The 15,271-nt window shown below is 47.4% G+C and overlaps 5 protein-coding genes across 5 annotated transcripts; 1 reads left to right on the plus strand and 4 right to left on the minus strand.

The window, feature by feature from the left end:
• Positions 1–904: 904 nt before the first annotated feature.
• ALT_2944 (putative kinesin family protein (KipA)) lies at positions 905–3,840 on the minus strand (the record flags this gene model as incomplete). Its single annotated transcript, XM_033564035.1, has 2 exons — positions 905–2,994; positions 3,063–3,840. 2 exons carry the CDS (start codon positions 3,838–3,840, stop codon positions 905–907), a joined length of 2,868 nt encoding a protein of 955 aa, XP_033419926.1.
• Positions 3,841–6,794: 2,954 nt separating this feature from the next.
• On the minus strand, positions 6,795–8,079 carry kin28 (TFIIH complex serine/threonine-protein kinase subunit KIN28; the record flags this gene model as incomplete). Its single annotated transcript, XM_033564036.1, has 2 exons — positions 6,795–7,816; positions 7,887–8,079. The coding sequence occupies 2 exons, from the start codon at positions 8,077–8,079 to the stop codon at positions 6,795–6,797; spliced, it is 1,215 nt and encodes a 404-aa protein (XP_033419927.1).
• Positions 8,080–8,482: 403 nt separating this feature from the next.
• ALT_2946 (mitochondrial 37S ribosomal protein mS41) lies at positions 8,483–9,226 on the plus strand (the record flags this gene model as incomplete). The annotated part of the gene is made up of 1 exon (XM_033564037.1): positions 8,483–9,226. One exon carries the CDS (start codon positions 8,483–8,485, stop codon positions 9,224–9,226), a length of 744 nt encoding a protein of 247 aa, XP_033419928.1.
• A 411-nt stretch (positions 9,227–9,637) lies between these two features.
• Positions 9,638–11,370, minus strand: ALT_2947 (cytochrome P450; the record flags this gene model as incomplete). The annotated part of the gene is made up of 4 exons (XM_033564038.1): positions 9,638–9,709; positions 9,763–10,821; positions 10,873–11,070; positions 11,125–11,370. 4 exons carry the CDS (start codon positions 11,368–11,370, stop codon positions 9,638–9,640), a joined length of 1,575 nt encoding a protein of 524 aa, XP_033419929.1.
• An 886-nt stretch (positions 11,371–12,256) lies between these two features.
• Positions 12,257–14,551, minus strand: ALT_2948 (putative serine/threonine-protein kinase fhkC; the record flags this gene model as incomplete). The annotated part of the gene is made up of 6 exons (XM_033564039.2): positions 12,257–12,894; positions 12,946–12,962; positions 13,031–13,161; positions 13,273–13,865; positions 13,921–14,443; positions 14,507–14,551. The coding sequence occupies 6 exons, from the start codon at positions 14,549–14,551 to the stop codon at positions 12,257–12,259; spliced, it is 1,947 nt and encodes a 648-aa protein (XP_033419930.1).
• Between the last annotated feature and the right edge of the window lie 720 nt (positions 14,552–15,271).

The following is a 15,271-nucleotide window of genomic DNA, read 5'->3' on the forward strand; positions in this document are numbered from 1 at the left end:
GGGACCATCGATCGATTACCTTCGATCTAATGACTTGACACTTTAGGTCAGCAATCAGCTTCGGGCGTCTTGAGAACATGTCGTGGCGTATGTATGCCTACGAACTTCGTCTGAGATAACACCTGGATAATGGATGCTTCATATCAATTCTGTCAGAGGAATCCCTCATAGCGACATTGTTCCTGCTGGCAATTCGGTTGCCTCCATTGCCACAGGTGAATCCAATCCCAAAGTATGGGGGTGGTGCTCCGGAGGTTTTCATGTCCAGAAATGCTAGAACAAAATTCGATAGATATTCTCTACCTATGTTCTGGTTCAAGAGACAAATCCTCATGCTGAGATGGCTGGTTGCCTCCGATGAATGAAGTGTTTGAATGACGGCCAATAATCCTCAATTTTGGAATCACTATATCAGGACCGAACTTCACATTCTACCATCCACTCCAACAGATTTTCTCCATACACCATGTATGCTCTTTGGTTACATCTATGGCTCTTGAATATAAATAGGAGGGTTGAGTCCTGCTTTAACATGCAAAGCAAAGCTATATTGGTTTTATTCAATTTAAACATAACTATCTCATTAAGTCGGGTTCAAGGAAAAAGATCATGCACGGGTATCTAAATATGCAGCGAAATCATGACTACACCCACCAGCAGATGGTAGCCTCCTGATTCCATCAAGACCACCTTTGAAACACCAAGGCATAAAGCCAAAACTGGCAGCTCACACCAGTAGTCATGACCACAAACAAAGGGGGAGGAACGGACTCAGTATGAAGGTAACTGGGAATATTCGGGGGAGATTGTGGATAGCGGGAGATATGGGATTCGGGCGGAGGCAAGGGGATACCAGTTGGGACAGAAGGACGACTTGGGACTTAAGCCACTGAATCTCACTCATTCACATGACATTTGTCCCATCATCTGAAATTGTGCTAGCTGTGTTTAACGCAGGGATACCTGCCTCCGGTTCAAGCGCTCGTTGCTTTTCATCAGTAACACGAACACTTCCGCGAGATCCTTTCACTAAATGACCGCTCTCCACTCTATCCTGTATCATTTCATCGAGTATGCGCGAGACGTCGTCCATGCTCTTTCCATCTGGTCCTTTCTCATCAGATTCGGGCGACGAAAGGGAACCAGCGGCACGGCCATATGATGGCATAACACCGCCATTACTATTTAAAGACGCACGCTTGGTTTTGGGGTCCGCAGCGCATGGGTCTGTTGTGACATGTGCGAGATCCCAGTGTCGTGCGGCAGACCGAAGTGCCGCTAGCATCCGATCCTTATCATCCAGCTGCAAGCGGAGTTCGTTGATTTCCATATCTTTCTCACGGAGCAGAGCCCTGAAGTCCGGCTCTTCTGAGGGAGCATTTACTGACTTCACACCCATAGATATCCGAGAGTGACTTGAGCGTCGGGCTTGCAGTAGGCGTCTCTCCAGCGTTGAGATATATCGATTCTTATCGTTAAGATCAGCTTGTAGAGCAGCAATCTGTCTCTGGGCGCTTGCTCTTCCGTCTGCAAACTCTCCCATAATTTCGTCCTCTTCATGTTCAAGTGGTGCGCATTGATACGGCAAATTCGCCGACACTTCAGTGCTGTTGGTAGACAGGAAGGAAACAGGCCGGACCGATGAAAATCCACATGCACCCAATGTTGACTGACTCACGGACGACCGCAGAGACCGAGAAATGGAGTCGGTAGTAGACATCCTAGAAAGCCGCCCGAAGGCGGCTATACCGTTATGACTATTGACTCCAGTTGATTTAGAGCAGAGGATCAGACGATTGAGATGTTCAATACGTTCCTTCAGCGCTGTTCGAGCTAGTTGCATTTCAAGCATTTGCTCCTCGTGGCGCACTTTTGCCTCTTTCTCCAATTGTTGCTCTTCCAGTTTTAACTCCTTCTCAGCTTGATCCTTTGCCTGACTTTCAAGCTGACTGCGTAGTGTTTGAATCTCCATGCGGTAGCGCTCCAGAAGAACTCGGCTGCCCGCATCGCCCCCGCCACTGCCAAAGGCTTCCTCTGCCCTCTTAGCGTGACTGACGATGCTGTTCTTGGCACGGGCGGCGAATTTCAGCGTGTTTAGAGTCTCAGTTGAAAGTGAACCCGTTGTTGCTGAGCCGCCAGACCCATCAATCTGGATTGTACAGAGGATGCTGACAAGAGAATTCCCTGAGAGAGCCGGTTGTAGCAGCCGTGTAAGCTTGCTGTCACGATACGGAAGATGTCTGCCGTCGCGATCAGCCGAGGTTCCGCCCTTATCCTTGTTCTCCGAGAGCTTTGCGATAATCGTGCCTAATGTGAGTAAGCTTTTATTTATATGAGCACCTTCCGTCCGACGCTCTTTATCCTCTGCAGCGCGCTCAGACCCAGCCAAATCGATCAAGCTAAGGGTCGACACCCTGACTCCCCCTGGGGCCATGCCGGAGCGCCGTTCTTGGGATGGGTTGCTCGTTGGTGCTCGTTCTCTGCTCTCCACAACAATCTGGACGACGGCATGACTTCTAGAACTACGAGCATTGAACTGCGTGCTGCCCGTTCTCCGTGCAAGATCACCTCTGGCAATTACACGTAGGAGTTGCGTAGGGCTCTGCACAATCTCTTCCTTTAACGGAGTGGCATACACACCTCGTTTGCTGTCTTCGCGGAGTTTGATCTCCTCCTGCTGAGAATTCGCAAGCCCAGTAGAGCCCGACGTCGACAGGAGGTCATGAATCTTTTCGTTGTAGATCTCCAGGTAGCTGACGCGAAGCAGAAATTCCCGGTGAGGTGTCTCTCTGATGAAAGAGAAGATATCCGTTATTGCTAATGGTATCACACCGGGAGAAGTCGCGGTCCCTTGCATAGAGAAGGTTTTGCCAGTCCCGGTCATGCCATAAGCAAAGACTGTTCCGTGATATCCTTCCATAACCCTTCTCACAAGGCGCTTGGCCGCTGCGTCGTAGACTTTGGCATTGTGCTCGTGCGGCGGAAAGACATTGTCTGTTGTAGAAGTAGATTGATCAATTAGCCATGCGAATCGTTAGAAAGGTCTTGATCTAGGTGCGCACCATATAAATAGTCGACTCCGCCTTCCTTTCCTTTATAGGAGATTAGGCCGCGCCGACCGTCAACAACCCAATCGCCGTCAGAAGCCGAGCCATCTGTCCCGGTCAGATTGGGACGTACACGGACGCTGACGATCACATTTCCTTTCACTTGCTTGGTTCTCGAATTTGACTTGGCGATCCCTGTCGCATCATCCGGATCTTCACAAGTGGTCGCACTTGTTGAGTACGATCCTTGGGCCGACGAGCTTCTGCTCTGTGTAGGGGAGGCTTCTTGTTCTCGTAAGTCTAAGACAGGGCCATTTCTGCCGTCCCCATGTCCGTTCAATAGGGAAGGGGGTCTTGAACTTCGATAACTGCTGGTAGTCCCTGAACTTAACCTCGAACCACTCTTGACTCTCGCGCTGCCAAGCGAAATATTATTAGATCCCGAGATTGCGGAAGCCACAGAAGAACGACCATTGACTTTTGGAGGCTGGGGAAAGGCCGCTATGCTTATCGTCCTGCGAAGCGACTTCTCGGGACTGGCCGGACTCCGACCTCCCGACGCAGACCTCAGGCTGCCTTGGTTAGAGATTGAACTTGATAATGGGGACCTGTTAAAATTTGATCTAGGGCTGGAGGGCGTGCGCAATTTGGAACTTGAATGTGATGGAGATGACGCCCTCTGTACGTCAGTTGATAGGGGCAAGCTCTTTCTGACTTTCGGTGCTGGCAATGGCGGCAGAGTACCAGCCGGAGGACTCGCGGCCGGTCGGGACGGTTCTGGTATGGTGGACATAGAGCGCTTATATATTTTGAGGTCTTTCGTTTTGTTCGTTGCCCTGTCGTGATAAATGGACCAACTTCAAAAGGGGCTCAGATTAGAAGTGGCATGGTCATGGGGGAAAATGAAGGTGCGCGAGCTTGCGAAGCCGATATGCAGGCGTGACGAAACCAGGCTATCAGATGAGCTGGCAAAAGTCAGATAGGAGATCGGGTACATATATGGAGCATCATTATGGCGACACAATAGGAAGGGCCCGGTTTACGCCCCGATGAATTGATCAGAAATGCGAACATGCATTTTTCATACTAGATCAAAGCAAGACAAGCCCCACTGGTACCGACACTGTTCATAGAAGGCCATGTCGGAGGAACAGAGAAGAAATGGATAGATAGAGGGAGAAATGTAGGCTCGATAGATACAAACTGAAGCCAGAGTACTTACAGTAATATGACGACTGTCTCCTATTAGCGATGTAGGCCTGTAAGCCACCTCGAGTACTTGAGAGGATACAGAATCTGGACCTTGCTGGGGCATTCAATAGCGGGTGATCTGAAGCCTTCAGCAGCCAGAACCAAACAATGGGGCCTATATGGATCTTCGATGTTGTTATGTTTTCGATTGACTCACTCAAAGCAACTACTCGGAGCGCCTTTCTGGGAGCGTTTCTGGGTATTATCGATGGAGACAGATGAGAAACGATCTCGTGTAATATCGATGAGCGAGCACGAGAGAATATACAGGCAGAGACGACGACTAGGATGAATAACACTGTAAATAAGCGTAGAAGAGCCAGGTGTTGGACTGAAGATGGTCAGGACCATCGTCCTCCATCCTTTTAGCTCGATTTTGTTAGTCGCGTCTAGTCTGGTAGATACGGACGGAGTAAAGGGAGAGCGGGATTGAATCTCCCCTTCCATATTGTCTAAGGCAGAACAGGGAGAAGTCAGTTTCCCCAACTCCTAAGATACCTATCAACGACATGAATAATTCACAGTCGTGTCTAGCTTAAAGGAAATGAATTACAAGCTGCTATTGAGTGCTAATCTACAATGAAGCTACAATGATTATACTTCTACTCCATGGATTAACACGCAATACATAAATTATTCTCTTATAATACTGTCTGTATTTTATTACAGAAGGTGATTGTGTTGGCGACTTTATTTGATGAGTACTTGGTACTCGGTACTTGTTTTATCCCTATAAAGGATGGTGAAGAATTTTTCTGTTGAGATGTCCAAGACCTGAAGTTGCTCTCAATATGCGCGAGTGCTTGATAGTGATACTGTTATAGACCACCCATGCAACGGTCTTTACTGTAGAGTGGGCAGTATCTTGATTAGAGCCAAAACAACCCATCACAGAGTAAACACCTCAAAATATGGTACCTGAAGTTGAGGGGTACCTCGGGTGGATATGTGCTTAGGTTATTAAGTGTACCTTAGTTAGGTTAAGGTACGGTACTTGATAAGCACTACTAGAGATAGATGGGTTGTATGTACCAGTCCGCCAGGGGTAAAGGTAGGTACGACCATATTTGGCGTACCCAGGGACAGTCTAGATACTAAGGAACTTACCCACCTTACCTTAAGCTCCTAGGCAGGCACCCCCATACTAAGCTATAACCAGTTAGCTTAATTATCGTACAGAAGTAACCTTCCAAGGCTTGAAGCTAAGGTGCCTCACAGTAAGATGACCTAGCTACAAGGGGAAAAAATCATTCAGATACGCATATATTTGACTATGTCCTGATTTGCGTGTCATTTTTTTCCAGGCTCAAATTCTGGTTGATAGTGTTGCTAGTGCTACTAAGTACTTATATAATGAGCATATGGGCACCATGAGTATCTGATACCTGCCTTAGCCCTACGAGCACCTTACGTATAAATACTTGGAAACCTAAACAAACATACAAAAAGGTATATTGATAGAATTATCTGTCTCAGTGGTAAAAATCAATGCCTACATGGAAGTCATCCAGCTGACTATCTATGCTAAGATTGGGTGACCTAGTAACTCATTTCCACGACGCAAGGCCCTCTACGCCAAGGCCCTCTACGCTCTGTAAACTGTTATCGTTACTTATTCGACGCAATATGGGCGACTAACACTAAAAGTGACATATCAACCCGCATCATAGAAAGTTGCAGTAAAGCTCATTTGATTCGTTCTCGTAGCCAGTCTACTCTCGGGGCCTTGAAAAGAGATAGCCAATATCGCTGGCTCCATACCATTCAGAAAAGTCCATACTCTCCGAATAAAGGCTGGAAAAGCCAGATGCAGCATTACACTCTACATCCATGAATACAACACCACAAGGTGTGCGAGTAACACCAATCAATCCATATTAAAGGATCAATTACCCGTCTGGAGAATCGGGAGAAATGTATCACTTCCAAAGTATCCACAAGGGGTCAAATACCAGTTTCCAATATATCGTATCAAGTCAATGCGTACCGACTGTTACTTGAGTCTGATAGGACTTGGATTGAAAAACGATATGACCAGGACATCAAGCCGATCGAGAGCGCCCTCAGGGATGTGGGAAAGGCAGGGCGTACCCTGAACCCATCGCACTTCAAGGACGGCGAGTGTCTCTCACCATCCTGGAGTACTTCAACAGCCACAGGGAATGTCTCGAAGATGAGCTCCGGTGCGACATCATTTCGACGTATTTGAGATTTATCGTGCACAAGGTAGGGTGATCCTTTTATTGAAAGACTGTAAGGCTCAACGTCTTTAATGGTCAAAAGGTCTTCCAAGGAGGGCAGAATCCATGATCTGCATATTGCCTCTGGCACAGTGGTGATGTTCTCTCAAACTCAAACGCATCAAAACCCGGGGGTTTAGCAGTGAATGAGAGATAAAGGTTGCCAAGATGTAGACATGGCCCTGGATTGAGAGCATGAGAGGGCGGGTTCGGTGCTAATTTGTAATTTGAGCATCAGATATAGATTCCACTATAATTAACGCCTGACCGCCATGAAATCTAGCTGTCGAGCGGCACTCTTGAATGGACTGTCGTCCACCTCGCCGCCGCGCCTTGAGAGATCGTCACCCATTTTCTTACTCCCACCCGATTTACGAGGAAGATCCTCGTTAGCCGTCGGCCTTGGCTCGGTCGACCACCACCCGTGCTGTAGAACTTGATAAGCCGTGCTCCGCTTCCTTGGATCCAACGTACACATCGACATAAGTAGATCTGCACCCACTGGACCTGCCGTTGGGAATTGCCGTAAGAAGAAATCACGACCCTGTAGTGGAACAGTGGTTTGCCTATCCGAGGGGATATAATTGGGCAACGTACTGACTCCCGGCCAATTCTCTTCGGAAGGCGTGCCGAATGCTTCACATATTTTCGAGATTTGATCAATGTCCGAATTTCCGGCAACGAATGGGACTCTCAGAAGGAGTTCAGCAAATACCATCCCCATAGACCATACATCAACGGCCCCAGAGTACTGCCGGGCACCATAAAGCAGTTCGGGCGGGCGATACCAACGAGTTATGACCTGATGTGTCATATTTAAATAAGGATCTGCAAATGATCTAGCCAAGCCGAAATCGGCCAGCTTGACCTCACCATCACTGGCAATAAGAAGGTTGTTGGGTTTGATGTCTCGATGTAGCACAAAGTTTTCGTGGCAGAACCAAACACCTCTAGCAAGCATTCCCATCCAAGCCTTGACATCTGCAACACCGTAGTGGATATTTTCATCCTTAATGAGCATCTCCAAATCGCCACGCGGTAAATATTCCAAAACCAGATTGAGATTCTGGTCTTTAGAGGAGAATACATCGTGGAGAGCTATTATATTGGGATGCGACAACTCTTGTAGATATTTCACTTCGCGAATGGCATCCATAGGAAGACCGTCCTTGTACTCAGTATTGACTTTGATTTTCTTGATCGCCACAAATGACGAGGGGTCCTTGCGAAGATGCCCAAGATATACGACGGCATAAGTACCCTCACCGAGCTTCTTGTCTATGTATTATATGTCAATGAAAAGCCGAAAAAGAAAATGGGGAAAAGGATCGAGAAACTGGCACCGTACCCTTGACATACTTGTGCTGAATGTCTTCATTTAAGAGCTCTGTGAGTTCACGGTCAATATCTGATCGTAATGTAGGTGCACCTCCCTCTTCATTGACTGATTTTTGTGTAGAAACAGCTCGCAATTTAATTGCTGCACTAGAAGATGACGCAGTGGCTGACGGTGACTGGGAAATTGAAGGTGAAAGTGCCATCGCTCGAATCTCTTCCGTTTTGATCCCGTAGTCTTCACAAACGAATTGTGAAGAGAAATGGCTTCGAACCTAGGACATCAAGACTTTGAACGCAATACAAAGCCTATAAATGAGAAGCCAAGATGTATTTATGAGGAATTGTTTGACGGAATCCTCTAAAGGATACATTGATAGACGATATGGAGTACCAAGACGCCATAGTTGTGAATTCGGACTATTATTGATCCCGACGATCATGGTACAAGTTGGGGATCCCTAAATTTCCAGATGCCAAGAGACTCAGCAAAGGAAAAGAATTATCTGAGGGCAGTGTCCCTTTTCGAACCCTTCCAAAATTGTTCTCAACAATAAATTGTCTCCAATTGTGCCAGTATAGACATTTAATGTCTTGAGATCGCCCACCATGAAGTTGTGCAGTTCAAATCTGGGTACTTTGTCTTCGAGACTTATCAGACCATTTACTCTCTCCATCCAATGCACTCGTTGCTTCCACAAGAATGCTGCCACGCCCTCTGTTCCTTCCCCGACGCCATTCGTTCCCGACGTCCAGACCTTTCTTACCTTGATCGGTCGTGATATGAAAAAGCACGCCAGCAAACTGTCTTCATGGGACAAGCTTTTCACCCTCAACTCCACTGAACTCCGTGAAGTCGGCATCGAACCTGCGCGCCAGCGACGATATTTACTTCGCAAACGAGAGAAGTTCCGGCAGGGTATTTACGGTCCTGGTGGTGATTTGGAACATGTCGTCGATGGAGCCGCCCAATTGCGAGTAGTCGCAGTGCCTGTGCCGGGCACCCAGACAACCGGAGGTGAGCGAGAGTCGAGCCCTCAGAATTCCTCGGCCAACTTGTCACCCGGTATGAAACGAATGATCGTAAATCTCCCGCCAGATGCTACCAATTATGAGCATGAGCCCTCCAGACCCCTCAAGAAATATGCACATATGAAGATACACCGTGGCTCTTTGATTAGGGGACCGTTCCTGCAACCAATCAAGGGAACAAACGGCAGTGCCGCTCTGATCAAGGTCCAGGAAGGTATGTGGGAGGATAGGCTGGGACACAAAGTTGACGGTGGTGAGAGGAGACGCGCTGAGGTCCGCGCCAAAAAGAGGAGCGAGGAACGGAGGAAGGGCACTGCATAAGCTATCTTCCTTTTATGTTGAATCTGTGATGTCTCAGACGCAGTTTACATATTTGTATATTACTCTCACCATCATGCCTTGTATTATTCCAGCTTCAATCACAAGGCTGTACCCTACGGCCAGTTTCTTTTCTACCATGGGGCTTTACAATGCGTAAGGCAGGGCCACGGGCGTGATTAAGTGGATCATCGATCTTAGTGACTTATAAAAACATTATCTATCCCACATAATAAGCTAAGGTATAAAATCAATACAGTATAGAACTTCAAAGTTGAACATCCCAGAGATTAAATGCTGTACAAGTTCTGGAACCGCGAACTGCCAAACAGGATGGCAGAATACCCAGAACTGATAACGAAATTACCTTCCATGCAGTCATATCAAGAAGAGGCATTGATCGAGTGATCACGTTCAGGCTTTGGTAGCGGACTCGCGCTTTTCAAACTCCACAAAAGATCGGCCCAGCGGTTTGGAGAACAGAGACTGGTAGTATTAGTAAGAAGGATTCGACGTTGAATTGGACAAGGATAACTCACAGAGTAATCTGTGTCGGGGACGCCATCAACACCTGGCAAATTACGGAATTTGAATAACCGCACAAGTACAGCGGTGATTGTGCCAAGCTGAAGATAGGCAAATTGCTCGCCAATGCACCTATGCCGTCCAGCGCCAAACGGGAGGTACGGGCTATTGGTGCCCTTGTTAACTAACCCATAGCCATAATCAACTTTCTCATCGTCCTCAGCGCTAGCTGCAATGTTCTCATCCCAACGGTGAGGGTCCCATTCGAGTGGATTTGGGAAGTGCTCCTCAGACCTGGCAGTGACGCCTGGAGAAGAGAGAACATTATGAGATGTCGGGATCACATATGAAGTACCATCCACAACCATGGGATTCTTCACGGCTCGAATGATCGAGTGAATCGGTGCATGCAAGCGTAGAGTCTCCTTGATGACCTTCGCGTGCAAATCCAGCTTCTGCAAATTGTCATACGTGAGTGGAGGCAAATCGGACCCGAGAACACGAATTTGTTCCTGATATAACTCTTCCATTATATCAGGCCGCGTCGCAAGGCGCAGAACAATCCAGGAAGCAGTAGAAGAGGAAGAATGCTGACCCGCCATCAACAAGGCAATCATCATATGAGCGATTTCCTCATCGGGAACTGGTGTGCCGTTCTTGTAAACGCAGGACATGAGGTTCCAGACCATGTCTTCAGAATCCTTCTTACTGCCAGTCTGACGGCGTGCTCTGATGATTTCCATATAGGTTTCGGTCAATTTGCGCTGCGCAGCATCCCTTTTGCGGTTGTGTGGCAGGGGGGCCCAGGGTAACATGAAGTTGATAGGAGCGAAGCCCATGTCAAGGTTATGGTACAACTCTGCGAATGTGGAATCGAATTTGCTTCGAACTTCTTTCCCTTGAAGCGAGCGCGAAGCAGTGTAAATGGTGATTTCAGCGATTGTTTTGCATACATCGAAGACGCCCTTGTGTCCCTGGAGGGACGGAGAATTTCTGACAAAGCTTTCTACTTCATCCGTAATTAGGGGAACATAAGATCGGAGCGCATCAGAGGTGAGACCGTATTTAACGAACTAGGATTATTAGTCGCTGAATCCATGTGTGTTTTTGCCAAAGTCGCTTACCTTCTTCTGCTCCATAAGCTTAGCATTAGGGCAGTCATACACCACATGTCGACCAAAAACAGGCGTAGTGAGTGGTGAATACACCTCCTCAGCGCAAACATCTCGCAGCTTGCCGTTTAGAATGAAGTCATTGCCCTTCGTACCAAGATACACCGTTGTCTTTTTGCCAAGTAGAATGAATGTGAAGATATCGCCATACTGCCGGGCAAAGAAAGTTAGCTAGACACATAATTTGGCTGCGACAATGCGAACCTTTGCGCGGCAGTCGAAAAAGAACTTGTACGGATCAATGCCATAACTGATGGTGCTACCAATAAAGGGGAACCAGTGGAAGACCACAGGAGGCTCGTGAGGAGATTTGAACAGTAGCTGCTGCAGCACATTGATAATGACAGATACAGCGAGGATGGACAGTAGTCCGACTCCCACAAGCACCCATGTTGACTGCGTCGAGCAATGCTTGCAGATGCCGTCGAGAATGAACGCGATAAGACCCATCGCTGCAGCACAGTGTTCAAATCGATCAATCGAGTAACTGTCGCAGCGAATAAAGGAAGGCTGAGTGTCTCGCCTAGAGGCACCCTCCTAATCCTTAAAAAGAAATGGACGAATTTTGGGAGGCCTCAAGAACGCACGAATTCACGAACGAATAGAGAGTACAGAAATTGGGGAAGATGAATAAAAGATGGGAAGAAAAAGGATAGGCGTCTGCTGGTTGACTTGTTTTTTTCCGGGCAAGTATCCAGTCACCGCCCATGGATCCCTTCTTATTCTTATTCAAACACTATCTATGCATGAGTCGTTAAACCCCTGGACTAACTGGCCCTAGTTGCGCTAGACTAATCCGATTTGGCAAAGCAACCTATGGTAAGGTTCCTTAAATAATCACGCCACTTCAACGGGGCCGGGTGTCGAAAATAATGACATTGGATGTTACTTAGTACCATGTATTGCCAAGGATCCAAGCATACTGAAAGGCACAAAAGAGGACAGGTGAGAATCGTGACTACAACATATTCTACATTTGTCTTTAGTTTAGCTTTGCTAGAATAGACGAGGATGCGACGCTATTGCCTGGCGGTCATAGGTAATCTACTAACTTTAATCAGTCAGTAAAGTTGGCAGGGCTCAGGATGCTGTACAGCAGTCATTGTCCAATCTCCTTCTGTTTGGGGTAGCATCAACTGACAGGTGGATACAGGACTGGTACAACTTAATTAAGCATATTAATTCTGGTCATTGTGTGACGCTTTTGATATCATATTCTCGTGCTTGAGGTTTAAAGGGCTCATGACCGTCAGGCGGGCTGAACTGGACGATCATACATTTGCAACATCCCAACGTTAACAATGCTGCGATTTAGATGAATAAAGATGGCCTCCGATCACTTATAATGAGTTGTTGGGTCTTCCTCAAACAACACCGGGTCACCGCGCTCTCCAAGATTGACGAAATCTTTGGGAGCGCTATTCTCATCGGGCGAGACCTCATTTTGCTGGATAGTATCGGCTGGCTGGTTGTGCATGCGCTTGCCAGCATTATTCTTGTGGAAGACCTTCACAGGAGCACCAGGTCCTTCGTTGTGTTCGCTGAAATGAGCATCATTGACGCTGCTTAGCAATGTCCGCTCGCGCTCGACTTTGCGTTTTGAGAAGTCGAGCTTTCCCAGCGCACCCGTCAGCCCATCTGTGCTATCGGAAACGCTCATGTGTTTTCTGGTAAGCCAAGGATGTTCCAGACATTCATCCACCGTGATTCTCTTCTCAACATCAACTGTAAGCATCCTGTCTATCAGGTCCAAAGCTGGGTCGCCCACAGAATCCCAATACGGTGATGGATAATCAAACCGGCCCATCTTGATCTGCTGTGCCAACGTGAAGGGGTTCTCACGCGTGTAAAGCTCATCTGAGAAAGGGGGAAATCCGCAAAGGCATATGTATAGAACGACTCCCAATGACCAGATGTCCACGGCCTTGGTGTATCTTCGACGACGAGACTCCTGTAAGATCTCTGGAGCGACATCTAAAGAAAATCAGAACTGACGAATTCCCAACTGGCCGTTAGTCAACTTACAACTTGGTGTCCCGCATCTGAGAACAAAAGGATCAGCTAAAGCAAAGGAGAAAAGCGATCTGAAGAAAGAGACGGCAGCACATACAGAGTTGTGGTGAATGAATCTTCCCCGATGATCTTGGCAAGTCCAAAGTCACCAAGTTTCACAGTCAGCTTCTTGTCTGCTACAAGTATATTCTCGGGTTTAATATCTCGATGAACGATGCCACGATCATGCTATGTTTGAATCAGTTCAAGACTTCTTTTCCGCCAGGGTTTTGCCTCCCATCTACAAATTGGATGGTTGACTAGTAGTGTAGATTGCAATCTAATGAACAAGGAGCTTACCAGGTATTTCAGACCCTCAAAGAGCTGAACGAAGATATGGCGGGTTTCTTCTTCGGAAAATTTTTGTCTGCTAACAATCAGATTAAAGAGCTCGCCCTCAGGTGCAAGCTCGAGGACAAGATAAACGCCATCAGCTTCGTCGAAGGTGTCCTTCAAGCACAGAAGATTCGGGTGATTGACCCCCATTAGGAGGCCAATCTCTTGCTGCAAAGACTCGGTCTGAGACTTCTGAGAATCGCCAGGACGCCTCTCAAACACCTTAACGGCATATTGAGTGCCAGTCGCACGTTCTACACATAAATAAACCGTTGCAAAATGACCTTTTCCGAGCTGCTGAAGCAACCGATACTGCTGGCGGAAACCGTTCGTGTCTCTCGTCCGGGGGTATCGAAAAACGAATCGCGCTTCATCCAGGATGGTGATTTCATCGCCATCTTCAAGCTCACGATACTTGTTCCGCCCGATAATGGCATCATTAACAAAGGTGCCATTGCTGGACAGATCTTCCACAATTGCGACAGAATCGCCGTTCTTGTTTTCGCTGAATATTAAGAAATGCCGATTGGATATTGTGGGAATATTGATAACCAGGTCTAAATGCCGTTAGAATTTTCAGGAAAGGAGCAATAGCCGACTGTAGACACCCACCGCACTCTGGATGACGACCGACCAGATAACCCCCAGGAGGCTGATTAGGTCTTTGTCTGCTGATTAGACTCTTGTCTTGAGAGTGCTGGGATCCTTTGCTCGGCTGAGTCTTTGAGTCGCCATTCTTGCGAGCATCGCAGCTATGGCGCTTTCTCAACACAAGCGCATCTCGGACTTTGTCATCAAGAGGAATCAGATAACCCCAAACTCCCTCTGCTGCTTCATCCTCGACTTCATCGGCGAATGCCCTGGGTGGATAAACGAATTGTGAAAGAGCTTGAGTGTCACCAGGAGGAGATGGACACGCCTTGGGTTGTTCGACAGTCGATAGAGCTTGGCTAGGACTGTCCGGTGGAGTAGCAGTGACTTCATTCCGAACATCCGTAGCAGTCGAATCTAGTTCAGTCAATGGGGTAGGCAGGTATGTTTGGTTGACCGGGGTCGCTTGCGACTGTTTCTTAGATGTAATTCTCTCGGAGCGTCGAGGCTTCTTTAGATCTTGTGAATCGCTATCTGTGCTGACCTAGAAGAACTCGCTTTTAGCATTGAACGAAGGAGAAGGGAGGGTGCAATAAAAGATACATACCCTGCTACGTTTGAGAGAACTCTGTTCGTTTTGAGGTGCCATCATTCATTGATTTGCATGCCTCGACAGCCCTTAGATTGATTCAAACGCCGGCAACTTGGGAGCCTTCGAGGACAAACGATAGGCGGATCCAGCTTTTAACCAACCGCGTATCCGAGGCGAAGCACGGGTACTGTGTCACGCAGGCGTAGAATCTATCTCATTTCTGCATGTCTGAGGATTGGAAACAGAAATTTTTGAGACAATGCTCTGATAACTCCTTGGGTCAAGGTCAAAGGTGAGGATCACGGGTTGGAGAGAGCAGTTAACTTGAGCGGTCAAGTCTAGGCCCGGAGACTCGTCTTAACACCAGATTAGCTTGGAGGCGGCAATAGTACCTTGATACGCTAGACTAAATGCAATTCACGAAGAGTACCTCAAGTATCTAGATATACTCTAGTAGCTAATATTTTGATTTGTACCCCTCTAGTAGAAAGGATGGTACTTTTGTACCTTGGTACTTGGTACCCTTAACTGGGAATACGTGAACGCGTCCCACTAAATGTACCTTTAACTGAATTCAATAAATAGATGGTTCATGGAGAAGGTGCCTGTCCATCTTACGTTCTCAGAAACTCAAGACGGTAGATACTTTACAACCCTCGGCAGTTGCGCAGCGTGTCTCACTGCCTGCCTAATAGAAATACTCTGAGATTGTAACAAATCATAATTGTATGCTCGATCCTCTGCTTCCTTGTTTGATGTTCGAGCAGACCACCCTTTACC

This window comes from Aspergillus lentulus (genome assembly GCF_001445615.1).
Source record: "Aspergillus lentulus DNA, contig: Alt05, strain: IFM 54703, whole genome shotgun sequence".
Classification (NCBI taxonomy): Eukaryota; Fungi; Ascomycota; class Eurotiomycetes; order Eurotiales; family Aspergillaceae; genus Aspergillus; species Aspergillus lentulus.